Source organism: Herpailurus yagouaroundi, unplaced genomic scaffold (genome assembly GCF_014898765.1).
Source record: "Herpailurus yagouaroundi ecotype Mexico unplaced genomic scaffold, PumYag 182, whole genome shotgun sequence".
NCBI classification, from domain to species: Eukaryota; Metazoa; Chordata; class Mammalia; order Carnivora; family Felidae; genus Herpailurus; species Herpailurus yagouaroundi.
Window position 1 is genome coordinate 58,685,529 of NW_024412413.1, and position 14,306 is coordinate 58,699,834.

Genomic DNA, 14,306 nt, shown 5'->3' on the forward strand with positions numbered 1-14,306 from the left:
CCTGGATGGCTCAGTTGGTTAAGTGTCCGACTTCGGCTCAGGTCATGATCTCACAGTTTGTGGGTTCGAGCCCCGTGTCGGGCTCTGTGCTGACAGCTCAGAGCCTGGAGCCTGGTTCCAATTCTGTGTCTCCCTCTCTCTCTGCCCCTCCCCTGCTGATGCTCTGTCTCTCTCTGTCTCAAAAATAAATAGAACATTTAAAAAATTTAAAAAAAATAAGATACAGTTTGATGTCAATTTGAAAAAATCTGAGTGGATGTGGGGCTTGAGGAAAAGGGAGACCTTGAGAATGAATCCCAGGCTGACCTGGTGGTGGTGACCTGAAAGGGGGCAGTTTGGTGACAAGTTCAGTTTGGAGTGTGTTTGAGGTACCTGAGGGCAATTGAACATATGAGCCCAGGGCTCAGCAGAATAGTCTGGGCTGGGGATACAGATTGAGTAATTGAGAACCTGTGGGTGTGGAGGACATCTCCCAGAGAAAGCATGATATAGACCAGCATTTAAGAGAGAAAGCGTGGTATAGACCAGCATTTAAGATGCCAGTGGGAGAAGACTAATAAGACCAAATGAAAGGAGGGGCGCCTGGGTGGCGCAGTCGGTTAAGCGTCCGACTTCAGCCAGGTCACGATCCCGCGGTCCGTGAGTTGAAGCCCCGCGTCGGGCTCTGGGCTGATGGCTCAGAGCCTGAAGCCTGTTTCCGATTCTGTGTCTCCCTCTCTCTCTGCCCCTCCCCCGTTCATGCTCTGTCTCTCTCTGTCCCAAAAATAAAAAATAAACGTTGAAAAAAAAAATTAAAAAAAAAAAAGACCAAATGAAAGGAGACAGGAGAGCAGGGTCACAGAAACCAGAGAGTAGAGTTTCCAAAAGGAAGGAGTCAAGAGTTGTGTCACATGTCATGGAGGGGTGAAGCAGACAAGGATGGAGAAGTGCCCATTGTATTTGGCAACCAGTGACCTTTGAGAAGCTGTGTCAGCAGAACAAGAGCCAGTTCAAGGTGAGCTGAGGAATGAACGGGAGGCAAAGAAGTGGGGAGGGGAAGCTTGAGACTTTGTCAGGAAATCTGGCTGTAAGAAAACAAGATGGGGAGTCATGTATGGAGAAACACAGTAAAAGAACACTTTTCAGGGCGCCTGGCTGGCTCAGTCAACAGAGCATGTGACTCTTGATCTCAGCATTATGAGTTTGGACCCCACATTGGGCGCTGGGCATAGAGAGTAGGTTAAAAAAATAAAAGAAACACACTTATCAGGGAGACCTTACAAGAAGTGGAGAAATCACAAAGAAGATGCAAACCGCCCATCTGCATCACTTTTAGGTATCGTATATATTGGGTCTATGTAAGTATCTCAAGAATGAAGGATATAGAAGAGATTTGCTTTAGTCCAGAGAAGATTTATCACTTGTTAGATGCTCAACAGACTGAGCCACCCAGGCACCACTTGTTAGAAGGAAGAAAGGAAAGGATTAGTGCAGATATAGGTATGTGTGTAGGTATGGAGAGGAGATGAAGAATTTCATGCTCAGTTGCCTTAATTGTTGCCTAAGAGAGGAGGTGAGAAAGGATGGTGAGGAGTTTTAACCACCTGCTCTGGGAGGCAGGGGAGGAAACCGAGTAGGGATACACAGAAGTGGTAAGCAACACCCAAGAGCCAGTTTGCTTCCTAGGCTTTCAGTTGCCCCGCTGTTTTGGTCTTGCAGTTTTCTCCACTCATCTCAGAAGCTCCAAGGCATGAGCAGAGAGGACATGTAGGGGTAAGCTCTAAAATGGAGGTAGGGGACACCTGAGTGGCTCAGTCGGTAGAGCACGTGCCTCTTGATCTCTGGGCTGTGAGTTCAAGCCCTATGTTGGGTGTAGCGCTTACCTTATGAATGAATGAATGACTGAGAGAGAGACAGAGAGAATGAGCCAGGGAGGGGCAGAGAGAGAAGGGAACAGACGATCTGTAGCAGGCTCCGCACACTGACAGCAGCAAGCCCAATGTGGGGCTTGAACCCATGAACCGTGAGATCATGACCTGAGCCAAATTCAGATGCTCAACAGACTGAGCCACCCAGGCACCACTGGAGAGGGACAGAATTGATACTGGGACTGAGGTGATGGTCTGTGGGAAAAAATGAAGAGAATGGGATACCATTTTTTGTTAAAAATTATAAACAACCTAGATAGGCGTCCACCAGTACCAGAATGGTTGAATAAATTATAGAATACATTTTTGAAAAATTATATCTATATTTTAATGAGGCAAATCTACACATGATGACACGAAGAGATCTCCAGAATGTTGTCAAGTGGGGAAAAAAAAAATGTGTGTAAATCTATAGAGAAACATCTGGAAGGATATCCACCACACTGTCAAATGCCATTACAAGCAAGTAACGGAGTGAGACCGGGGAGGGATAAAGATTTACAACACCACAGAGTCATCATTGAATTTATTTTATTTTCAAGGTATCTATGTACATCAAGTAAATACACACTGGGGTTTGTGCGGTTTGGTTTGTCTTCCACGCTGGCATGCAACATTTTGGCAGATGTGAGTGGGCAGGCCAGGTGCCCCTTTGTGGTGACCCTAGCTCTCCGAAAGGGATGCTGTGGTGGTGGGAAGGGGTGGGGGGATGTAGAGTGAAGCTTCTGGTGAAGGCCTTGTGTGTGTGTGTTCTTATTTATGTAAGTGAATTATATTTCCCTTACATCTCTCTCCTCATCTGCCCTACACCTTCACAGTTTCTTAAGTGTTTTAAAAGAATCATTTGGTGGCAAGATTAAATAAAGCCCAAGTGATTCTGAGGTGCCCTGTTGGCAAATCTTAGCTCAAGTCTACAGGGGCATAGGTAGCTTCCTTCTTCTCCCATTGGGACTTTCCCTCTTTGCTCTAGGTTATGGGCTTGGGGCAGGGGAGGCAGATTGGAACCCCTTTTCCTTCAGAGCAGTGGTTTTCAAACTACTTTATAGAACCCTCAGGCCAAGGAAGCATTTTCCACCAAATAAAGAAAATGGAAACTGCCCAGATCTGCCTCACTTTTAGTGATTTTTTTATATCGGGGTTCCATAAAAGAGTTGTTTTGAAAAATGTTTGAATATCACTGCTTTGGATTTACTCTACACCCTTCTGGTATATTTTTCCCTGCATGTCTCCATAATTGCTAAAAAGGGGCCCAACAGGTAACAGAGGAAGGAACCTTTTCCCCTGAAGGAGTCACAGGCTGATACAACCTATATTTGCCAGCTGGTACTCACACCAAGCTTTCTTTCCTGACTTCGAAACTAGGTGATGGTTGCCCTGCTGGGGGATCCTGTTCTTCCACCCTACGTAAGACTGGGTATTTGGACATCAGGCTTTGTTTCTTGATTTGGAGCGACTTATGACCTCCACTCTCCATCCCTGCAGTTACCTAGAAAACCACCCTAGCACCATGTGGAAGGACACTAAGATAACAGTCCTATCAATTACATGGGGTGGTGCTGGGGAAAGAGCACTCCCCTCTAACCATCCTCCCCCCAGTCTGCTCTGCCCCTTTCTTTAAAGTGCACTTAGTACCAGATGGGGACATATTATCAAAGGATTTGTGTCAAGAGAAATTTTTTGACATACCATGGGGTAAAGTGAGGCTCTAGCCTGAAAGGAAAGCATCTTGAGATAGATATTTTGTCAATGAACTGGAAGGTCCCAAACCAAAAGGTGGAGATGGGAAGAACATGCAGCCCAATATGGGACAGAGAAAAGAATCCAGCTCCTCACCGTGGCAAAAAAACACTTGGAATTTCCCAGTGTGTTCACCCCCTCCCCCCAAACCCAAAGAAGCAATCATTGGCTATGCTTGCCTATAACTATCACCTGACAGATGAGCAACCATTTGATAGACTGTTGTGAAGAGTCTGCCTCCTCAAATTCCCAAAATATTTTAAGTTAACTCTAGGTTCTGTTCATGAGTTCTGGGGCAGAGAATATCAAAAGGAGTTTTGAGGAGAAAGGGAAATAGTCCCTTGAACAATCCATGTCCTCGGTCATTGGGACAGGGGGGTCAGGGGACAGGAAGAGGGAGGCCCAAGGTACACTTTGGAGGGTAGAGTTGCACACCCGGACTCCCTCGGTTCAGATGAGGGGTATATGAATAAAATTCTACATGTAATTTAGCAGTCCTTCCATTTTACCCTCCCCTATGCTATACGTGAAAGAGGAGGGAGGAAGAGTCTATTTCTGTATCTTCTTATGATGCTAAGACATTCTTCTGCTTAAGGCTTTGTGTGCGTGTGTGTGCGTGTGTGCATGTGTGCGTGTGTGTGTGTGTGAGTGAGAGAGAGAGAGAGAGAGAGAGAGAGAGAGAGAAGGATCACAGCCCTCTAGCTCCCATTTTTCCTTTTACCATCTCCGTGACTAACACCACTCAGTGTGAGAGACGCGTGTTTGAAAGAAGAAACATTCACCCTCCTCCCTATTACCCCAAATGAGGAGGGTATACTATGCTTAGAAATTGCTAAATACATCATTAGATACTTAGAGAGTAAGACAGAAGGGAGAGACATAGCAGCAGCTTTTGATATATAGATACAGAGTACAAAGAGATACAGAGTAAGAGTAGACATCAAACGGTACAGTCAAACAACAAGGGCTGGGGAGGGAGTTGTTAGTATCAGAGACCACAGGTTTGCAGCATGCTGAGAGAAGAGGCCTCAGTCCCTCTTAGAAACTGGGGAAGAAAGAGAAAGAGGTCGTGAGGAACCACCTTGTAGCCCAACCGCTCAACAGGAACAGAGTGGCATTTGTACAAATTTGATTGATAGTCTTCTTCCTTGAATACCAACAACCAGACACTATTCTCTCAGCCCCTGCTCCTCTACCCCAGACCGTCACCTTGCTTCCCCATTCCTACTTCTCTGCCCCTCGTGTCTTTCTGCCTGACTGTGTCCGGCTTACTATCCCGGAAAGCCCCTGGAGTGGGCTTGGCTTGGATGCAGCCCAGTAAGAGACTGACCATATCCTCTCGTTTCTGGTTCTCCAAAGAGGGAAATAAACAGACTCTTAGTGTCCAGTTCTGGGCCCTAGAGCAAGTGAGAAGCCTGGTGACACACAAGACCCAGGAAGGTGCCATCGCTGCTGGAAAAGAGGACTTGGGGGCGGAGGCAGAAGAAGGGGGCTCAGGGAGGGAACACGGCTATTTTCCACCTCCACTGAGCAAGGTGGGAGGGGAGTGCTGACACTGAAGTATAGAGACAAAAAGTTAGCCTTCCTGGGGCATTTCCTGGAGCTTACTGGTAACATACACAGATACGAGGTGTATGGGACACAGGTGTAGGGATAAAGCAAACATCTCCTTTACTGGAGGTGTCTTACTTCCGAAAATACCTATCCATCCAAAATTATTTCAGGGTGGAGGCAGAGAGAGGGTTGGGATGATCTCTCAAGTCTCCTTACATCTACTTCATTCCCTGACCTGGGCGTGACTCTAGATGGGCACCATCCCCGCTCACTCTTTTTGACATGTGGCAGCAACCTCTAGTGGCAGCAACGCAGTACTGTGGTCATTACTCTAGCCAAAAGGAAAGCTTCAGGGAGATGGGGAGGTCAGTGTCCACAGCCCGTGGGCCAGCACCGAAGTAGCCCCTAGGAAGGGAAGGCAGGAGCTGAGGGACAACTACATATTAAAAGTTTTGAGACGATAAAAAAAGCAGGGGGAACGAAGAGGTTGAGGGCAAGACAGGAGGCACCCTGAGGCTGGTCAGAGAAAGCAGCCTGGAGCTACCTGAAAGTGCGGCAGGTATGCGGCAGTCCGTGAGGGAGATTAGCTGGCTGCCGTCTCTTGGTGGAGAGGGAACAGCTTGGCCTGGTCCTCAGCCTCATAGCCGCATGGCAGGTCACTCCTGGAAGAAGAGACCCAGCACTGTCAGCTCCATGTAAAGGAAAACATTCCTGTCACTTTGCTCTCCTGGCATCCCTACGAGATAACAAAAGGCGGGGACTATTCAGGGTTTACAGGAATACAAGGAAAATCAAAGCTAGAGAGATGGAGCTGACTTGCGCAAGGTCACAGAGTTCCCAGAGGAAGCAGAGAAACCCATGTCATCGGGTGGCCCTGGTACTTCCCCGGCCCCCGTAATGGAGTGGGGGGGGGGGGAGCCGCCGATGGGATGGGTGGGGCGGGGGGGACGTGCTCTCTGCCCCAAGAGGCAGGGGATGAGTCGATCTTCTGGACAACATGGTGATGGCAAGAACGGTTCTCAGTTCCTCCTCCTTTCCCCGAAGGCTCCAAGGAACCTCCGAGTAGGGCCCAAGCGAAACTGAACCATTTCTTCTGGTCCCACCTAGAGAACCCAGGAGCAATGGGGACTGGTGTACCTGTTGTCATTGATATCTGTGGCATTTCCTGAAGAGATCATCATTGAGAACACAGGATTAGGAGAAGAAAAGAGACTGTTAGAAGCAGTTTCCCCAAACCCTCCCGCATCCTAACCCCTTAGAGAAAAAGGTAAGACTCTTTGGAATATAGCTGCCACCTGGGTCACTATTCTCGACTACCCTAAGCTGCATGATTGTTTTGTTTGAGAAAGGTCTCCCTGATGCCCCCTGAAGGAGAAGAGTAGCAGAAAGGCAGGGGAGGGTGAGGACAGGCACGGCAAGGGGAGGAATCCGCCTCTAAGAATCCAAGACCCTGAAGTGATGGGCAGTGTTCCACCTGTAGGCACAGGGTCACTTACTTCTCTTATTCTTTTCAACTTGCCCTGGGAATCCCAAAGGCCACTTGGTCACCCATCTTTTTCACTCACCATTGTCCATGTTGGCCTTCTGGTAGGAAGCCAAGGGACCTCCGGAAGACGTGGCCCCACTGCTGGTACAGGAGTTTGCAAAGCTGGATGGAGCAGAGGAGAGACACGCAGCCTCTGGCACCCGTCCTCCACTACTTGGAGGACCAGTAATCCCCTCAGTGATGGAGCCTCCCATCCCCAGAGAACAGAGGACAACTGCATGGCCACTGGCTGGGAAGGCAAGGCCCACCTTCTAACCATAGGTGTGAAATCGCGAAAGGGTCACAAATGGAGCTACTTAGGAAAAGAAGTAAGTGTCACCCAATAACGGACTCAATCTTATGCCTTATAGAGGGCCGAGAGCCTTGGGTTGGGACTGCAACCCACGCCAGTGGCCACTCACTACATGTCGGAGGTGGAGCTAGGTGCAGCCTGCAGGTACAAATTCTGGTAGTTCTGGAAGAGGCTGTTGGTGTAACTGATGCACTCAGGGCTCCGGGTGCCATAGGGGTTGGTGGGTGAAGATGCTGGGTAGTGGCCGGGCCGGACAGGTTTGGCTGTGGTAAAGAAAAGAAAATGACCATGAGGAGGCCGTCACCCTGCAGCTGCCCTGGTCCCTAAAGTCATTTTTGCTGCAGCTGAACAGAGGTGTTTATAAGATCATTCACTGTTACACGTTTGGGGGATGGTATGGGGAGGGGGGGTGATCCCGGGGTCGGGGTAGGGTAAAAAGCAACAATCTAGTTGCTCGATGCTTAGGAATCTGCTGATCTCCCCCAGTGGTAATCCCACCCTGTCGGCTGCCACCCACTTGCACTCACCAATCTGAGCAGAATGGCCCCGCTTGCCGGAGCTCTTATACCGAACGGCCTCCTTGATGCGGTCCACTTCTTGCTGGTACCGGCGCTTGTCCTTCATGGCGCCCTCCTTGGCCTCCTTCAGTGCACCCTCCAGGGCCTTAACTCTCTCAGCCGTAGCCCTAAGTCGTTTTTCCAGTTTAGGAAGCTCACAACGCAGATCTGCATTGTCACGTACCAGCTGTGGGGTAAGACCAAGGGAAGGGGCCAGAGGCAAAGCCAGGGACCCAAGAGAGCCAGCAGTGGAGTGTGGGAGTGCAGGGCAGGGAGAGAGAATACAGAAAAATCAAGTCAGAGAAGACGGAGACCGTGTAGTTTCCTCAAGTCCTCGTTCCCTTTACCTAACGGCTCTTCTGGCCACTTCTTTCCTTCTCCCTAAGCAAACAGTGGTCAGGCATTAAAAAGTTACATCATTTTCTGAACAGTGAAACATGCCAACTCCACTGTAGCCCAGAACTCTTGTGACAATGCCCTGTCCTCGTCTTTTCCTGGCCTAAATATCCGCCCCCTAATATCTCACAGCTTGTGCCAGACCAACAGCCCCAGGGCAACCATGGGGATGAGGCACCCTTCTCCCAGAGATGGCTTTGTAGGCATGCGGGGGGGCGGGCCAGCAAGAGCATGGTAGCAGTCTGGAAGGTGGATATGGCATTGAGTGCAGGTTAGGTGCGGTGCAGAGCAGGAGCAGAAGCTGGAATACGGGAGCCCCACCTCACCCCCGACCCACACACATACGCACAGCACCCCATAGGAGGGAAAGAAAATGTTTGAGGTCTCACAAACATTTGTGCTCATTACCTTCACATACAAGGGGTTCCTGGGCTGCCCCTCCCGCATTTAAATTAAGCTAGAGAGTGGTAGCAACCACTTGGCAGCCAGAAAAGACTTCTTGACCTTTTTATAGGGTTTCATACCATAACTGGGGGCCCTACAGACTGTCAGAGCCAGCCTTGGAAGATACCAGGTAAATGAGTATAGTGGGGACCTCGGGAGAAAGGGCAGAGCTGGGAACACTTCTGTGCCTCTTTCACTCTGGACAATTTCAAGATTATAAACAATGCTTTGCTGTGGGGATAGTTTGGCTTAATTAATAATAGGGCTGCAGTCCTGCCCATTTAAGATTCTATTTATTCGCTGAGGAGGTTTCTGCATCTCTCTCATTTTCCTTTCTAGTCTTGTCTCTGCTGAAGTAGGACATTATGAGGAGTCCTCCATTCTACAGGTGAGTAGTTTTTGATCTTTGGGACTTAGAGCAGAGGCAGATGCTTCCATGAGGAAAAAGGACACAGCCTGTGTCCTGATACATGCTACAATGTGGATAAGCCTGGACATTATGCTAAGGGTAACAAGCCAGTCACAAAGCACAAATCCTGTATGATTCCACTTATGGGAGGTACTGAAAGGGGACAAAATCATGGAGACAGAAAGAAGAATGATGATGGTGGCCAGGGCCTGGGAGACAGGGGAAATGGGGAGTTACTGTTTGTTAATAGGTGTAGAGGTGCAGTTTTGCGAGATGATAGTGGTGACGTTGCACAACAGTACGAATACAAATGCACTTAGTACCACTGACCCTAAAGTAATTATGACGGTAAATTTTATGTGTGTGTTACCACAACAAAAACACTGGGGAAAAAATAAGCAACATGACATCCATTTGGACGGAGAAGGAAAGTGAATACAGAGAAATGAAAATAGGAAGGCGGAACTGATTACAAATGTTTCCTCCCTTGACTTTCAACTTTTCTGTAATGTTGTTACATTGTTATACTGCTTTATAATAAACAAAGGGGGGGAAATGATAGTGTAGCCCTCTGCAGGCCCAAATAAAATACATAAACCTGCAGATTATCACTGGGCCACAGTTCTGGGACTTTTCCTTTTATTATATTTGTGAAAAAAAGAAAAGGTGTACCAAATATTTGCTAAATATGCTGGGCATTGCACTGAGAAATTTAAGCTCCGATTTAGTGAGAACATGAGTTTTGTTTTGTTTGTATTAATTTTGAGAGAGAGTGCGCAAGTCGGGAGGGGCAGAGAGAGAGAGAGGGGGACAGAGGATCTGAAGCAGGCTCTGCACTGACAGCACAGAGCCCGATGCGGGGCTGGAACTCACGAACTGTGAGATCATGACCTGAGCAGAAATCGGGTGCTTAACCGACGGAGCCACCCAGGCAGGTGCCCTGAGAACATGAGTTTAAATCCAATGTTAAGGTGGATTGAAAGAAGGGAATGAAGGATAGATTAGGGTTTATTTTATGAATCAGAAGAGCCAGTTGATACACTGCCACAACTGTCTTCAAGGCTCAGATATTTGGCACTAGGGAGGGTGCTCCTGCTCTGTCCTCGCCAAACATTTCCTGTCCTGACTCCTCTGGACTGCCCCTTCTGCCTCCCCACCCCATACCTTTGAAACCCAGTCATCCACCTAAGGAACCGCAGCAGCAAGGAGGGGGACAGAGAGGCAGCAACTTAATACACAGGAGTTTCAACCGGCCCCGATCAGGGGGTGGTTGGGCCATCTGGAGGACATCCTTTAATTACCCTGCATGCCTGCCCCAGGCCTAGGCAGATGGAGTTCTCTCCATGAGAGAAAGCCCAACTTCCCCAGCTTCTGTCTTGTCCCATCGTTTCCTGTCTCTGACCAGTATCCCTCATGTGGCGCCACAGCCCCATGCCTCTGAAACCTCTATCAGTTTCAACCTCTCCCTCCACATCCATAGGCCTGGGGAATTTCACTTTGAGCAGAGGCAGGCAGGGAGCTTTGAGAGGGCAGAACAGGCATGGAACAAAGAACAAGGGAAAAGTGGGACCAAATATGGATAAAGAAGGGATTCGGAGGAAAAGTCAAAGGGAAAAGTAAGGAAGACATGCAAGTAGGTTTTCCTAAATCCAAGGGGCCTCAGAGGACTTGGGTCTCCTCGGCACCTGGCCTCAAGAGTTCTCTTCACCCCTGCCCCCTTTGCTTACCTGTTTGTGAACCTTTGTAAGCTGTTCCAGGTTGTTCTCAAGAAAGGAAATCTTCTGCTTTTGGGAGTGAATCCCCCCACTGTCCTCGGGCTCCATTTCTGCACTCTGATTAAAGACGGAGGGGTTACACAAACTTGAGGACGGGAGGAAAATATGGGGGCTGTGAAAAATCCTAGGAAGGCACTCACTTTCTTGACTCGAGTCGTGACGTCTTGAACGAACAGTTTGCGAAGGTTGTGGAGGGTCTGGAGTTCCCGGGCCTGGAAAGAATGGTGAAAAATTGGGGATGGCCAAATTACCAGGTCAACTTTTTCACTTCAAAATTATTGGAACCTTCAGTCTGCCTAGTCAGGTGAATCACTCATCCTTTAGGAAAAGATGTGTCCTGATTATGCCACAGACTGACTCTGCATAAGGAATGGGGTTATGAAGAAATCAGGGGGAAGAAATGAAGTCCCCACCTCACCCTGTTAACTTGGTACAGAGAAACCACTCACAACTGTCTCCTCCAGACCCTTGAGGTCCTGCTTGGACTGTTCATGTCGCTCATACAGAAATCTGGGGAGAAGAAGGAAAACACAAGAGTCCCTCAGGACAGTCCCTCCTCCCTTTCTCCTCCCTCTCCATTCCTTTGATCTATACTTTATTATTATTTATTATGCAAATTACCCTGTTCACTGTGTAGAAATTAGAAAAGAAAAAAAGATGAATTTCATAAAAAGCCCATAATTCTACTACTCACAGATCAAACCATCATTAACATTCTGGTGTCCATCTTTCCCAACTCTTACTTACTTCTCCTTCTTCCTCTTTTTTTCTTTTTGTTTTTGTTTATTTATTTATTTTGAAAGGGAGAGAGCACCAGCTGGGGGTGGGGAAGGAGACAGAATCCCAAGCAGGCTCCACCCTCTCAGCATGGAGCCCGACACGGGGCTTGAACTCCCAAACCGTGAGGTCATGACCCGAGCCAAAATCAAGAGCGTGACATGCAACCCACTGAGCCACCCAGGGGGCCCCACCCCCTCCAGACTCTTACTTCTACACGTGTAGAGCCCCCAAAAACTTTATGGGATCCTACCATTCATACTGTTTTGTAACCTGCCTTTCACACTTAAGAGAACATCACAAACATCTTTCCGTGGCAACTAACAGTCAGTAGAGGTCCTTTCTGAAAGTCTCTCTTTGTTTCCCTTCCCCGCCCCATCACATGACTCTCGAGGTTGCCGTGTGCACATCTGCATCGCGCCCTGCCTCTGCCGGTGTGAGTGAGTAGCAGTCTGCGCCTGTCCGGCGGCAGGTTTGCGGGCAGATACCCATCACTCACGTCAGCTCCTGGAGTTTGCTGCTCTTCTCATGCTCTTCATTCTTCAGCTTCTCGTAGTCAGCCTGAAGCTTCTCTAGCTCTAACTGGAGCTTCTGATTCAGGCTGCACAGGGCAAGGAGGTGTCGGAGAGAACAGAACGATGTCAGGGACCGGGAAGGGGAAGACCAGCGCTGCAAACATTTTCCTTCCGGTACAGCGGGGCCAAGTCGGGACTGATGCATCTACCTTTGGATATCAGAGGCAGACGCAGGCCGCTGACAGAGTGAGGAACCCTGAGCTATCCAATCACAAGAGCTCAAGGAGAGGGACTAGTCCTCACTCCCGTGTCTCCCGGGGTTGGGTGATAAAGCTGTGGCATCGCTGGGGGAGGGGCGCTTGGAAATGAGCAAAGCAGACCTTGGGCCAAGAGGGAGCACGCGTGTGGGCACAGCAAGGCAAAAGGACCCGGGGAGGCCGAGGCTGCCCAGGGGGACTCTTACTCTTTGAGCTCATCGATAGTCTTCTGCTTCTCATTGATCTCGTCCCGGAGCCGGGCCAGCTGCCGGTGATGGGCCTCCCGATGACTCTCCATCTGCACCTCCAGGGCCTTCTGCAAACAACCCCACCCCACACTCAAAGCCGGACTCCCTGACACCAGCTTGGAGCGGGCCGGCTCAGCCCTGCCAAGCCCCAGTGGTCCCCTACAGCTTCCCCTCTCACCTTCACTTCATCTGTGTCCTGTGTGTCTGGCTCCTTGTCCTTCAGGGCCACTTCATGCACAGTTTCTGAGGGAAAGAAGGAAAGACAGCTTACCTCACACCTACCTCCTCCGGAAAGAACTTCCACTTTGTGACCAGAGCTCCAGGTCGGGCAGGCGACATCTACCCAGTATGGACCCTCCGTGATGTTCTTCTGGGTTAGGACAGTCCAATTGGACACAGCAGGGAAAGAGATCAACGGAGGGTTTATGGTCCATGTACAATAAGCTCTGTGCAAAAGCATGCCAAGTAGCGTATGAGTTGGCCTCCGTGATGTCAGTCTAATGCATTGGGTGAGTATGCTGTCAGGTGGTTTCTTCTGATGTCTGCCACTTTTCCTCCCTGCCCCCTCTGGGATCTCAGATCCCAGGATAAGTGGTTTGGAGGTTTAAGAAGGCCTCACCCTGGGCCTGGAGCTTGGCCAGCTCGTCACTCAGGGAGTCATAGGACTCTTCCAGATGCCGCTTCTTTAGCTCCACGCTCTGCATATACTCTGTAAGCGAGCGGATCTTCGCCTCGTGCTAATGGGGGAAGGGTTGGTGAGAGGAAGAAGGGTGGAGTCAAGGACACAACTCCAGGCAGCACAGACCTCTGCAGCCCTCCCAGGCCCTCCCCTCCTGCTGCGCCTGCCTGAAGACACAGGGCCAGAGGCCATTTCTTTGGACCCTCCCTTTAGACCCCATCAGCTCAGAGGGTGCCATCTCCTCTGACCCTTCACTTCCCTGGCCTGGACCCTTCCCTGCCACCCCAGGCTCTTCTATCCTTGACTTTGGTTGACCCTAGGTCCTTGACATGAAAGTGGGTGCTAGGAGTTTTATCCCACAAGCTACAGAATCACCCTCCTTCCCATTGCACGCAAAGGCCCTCAATGCCCCGCGCTCACCTGGGAGATGAGGAGCTGACAGGAGGAGAGTTCCCGCCCAGTCACTTCCATTTTGCGATGACATTCGACCTGCAGGTTCTCTAGCTGCCGGCAGCGCTTGACCACAGACTTGACTTCTGATTTGATTTTGCTGATATAGAGTCGGGCCACCGTGAATTCCTCCTCGATGGCTCCGCTGATCTCCACCGGCTGTGGGGTGGGGGAAGGCAGGAAGAGGTACTTCTCTGCTGCAGGGAAGCTTTTGCCCATTCCCTTCTACCCTGCCGATCCCCGTGTACACCCACACACACAGGGATTCGGGTGGGAGAAGTATTTTCCAAACAACTTTTACCTGCCATCACCTGGCATTTCGTATTAAATCCTTCTACCTGTACTTAAAGATCCAGTTCCCATAGTCGCCCTCTTCCATCTTATAAAACAATATGATTTTCTTTTGCAGTCAAACTGTTCTGCCTGATCGCCCAGATGGGTCATTTTCACTGCCACAGATTTGCATATATCATTCTCACATCTGTGCCTCATCTCTAAAGCCTGCTATAGGCACATCTCCATTCCTTCTTTATTCAGCACCCTGTAGAAGGTGTATTTACAGTTGAGTCTGTGCAAAATTCTACTTGTTTTCCTGTATCTAGTTTATTTTTTTTTAATTTTTTTTCAACGTTTTTATTTATTTTTTTGGGACAAAGAGAGACAGAGCATGAACGGGGGAGGGGCAGAGAGAGAGGGAGACACAGAATCGGAAACAGGCTCCAGGCTCCGAGCCATCAGCCCAGAGCCTGACACGGGGCTCGAA

At 49.4% G+C, this 14,306-nt stretch overlaps 1 protein-coding gene across 2 annotated transcripts in view; it reads right to left on the bottom strand.

Moving 5' to 3' along the window:
• Positions 1 to 3,521: 3,521 nt before the first annotated feature.
• KIF5A (kinesin family member 5A) overlaps positions 3,522 to 14,306 on the bottom strand; it is a 30,211-nt gene continuing 19,426 nt past the window's right edge. The window contains exons 16-30 of one of the 2 annotated variants that reach the window (XM_040491601.1): positions 13,514 to 13,702; positions 13,034 to 13,151; positions 12,593 to 12,657; positions 12,373 to 12,482; positions 11,894 to 11,995; positions 11,067 to 11,127; positions 10,758 to 10,829; positions 10,570 to 10,674; positions 10,007 to 10,027; positions 7,564 to 7,780; positions 7,146 to 7,299; positions 6,764 to 6,846; positions 6,336 to 6,363; positions 5,743 to 5,860; positions 3,522 to 4,689 (exon numbers count right to left, since the gene is read on the bottom strand). In XM_040491601.1, the coding sequence (XP_040347535.1) occupies positions 5,782 to 5,860; positions 6,336 to 6,363; positions 6,764 to 6,846; positions 7,146 to 7,299; positions 7,564 to 7,780; positions 10,007 to 10,027; positions 10,570 to 10,674; positions 10,758 to 10,829; positions 11,067 to 11,127; positions 11,894 to 11,995; positions 12,373 to 12,482; positions 12,593 to 12,657; positions 13,034 to 13,151; positions 13,514 to 13,702 (1,404 nt within the window). In that variant the 3' untranslated portion in view covers positions 3,522 to 4,689; positions 5,743 to 5,781. The remainder of the gene's footprint in view (positions 4,690 to 5,742; positions 5,861 to 6,335; positions 6,364 to 6,763; positions 6,847 to 7,145; positions 7,300 to 7,563; positions 7,781 to 10,006; positions 10,028 to 10,569; positions 10,675 to 10,757; positions 10,830 to 11,066; positions 11,128 to 11,893; positions 11,996 to 12,372; positions 12,483 to 12,592; positions 12,658 to 13,033; positions 13,152 to 13,513; positions 13,703 to 14,306) is intronic. The other variant, XM_040491602.1, reaches the window with a different exon arrangement.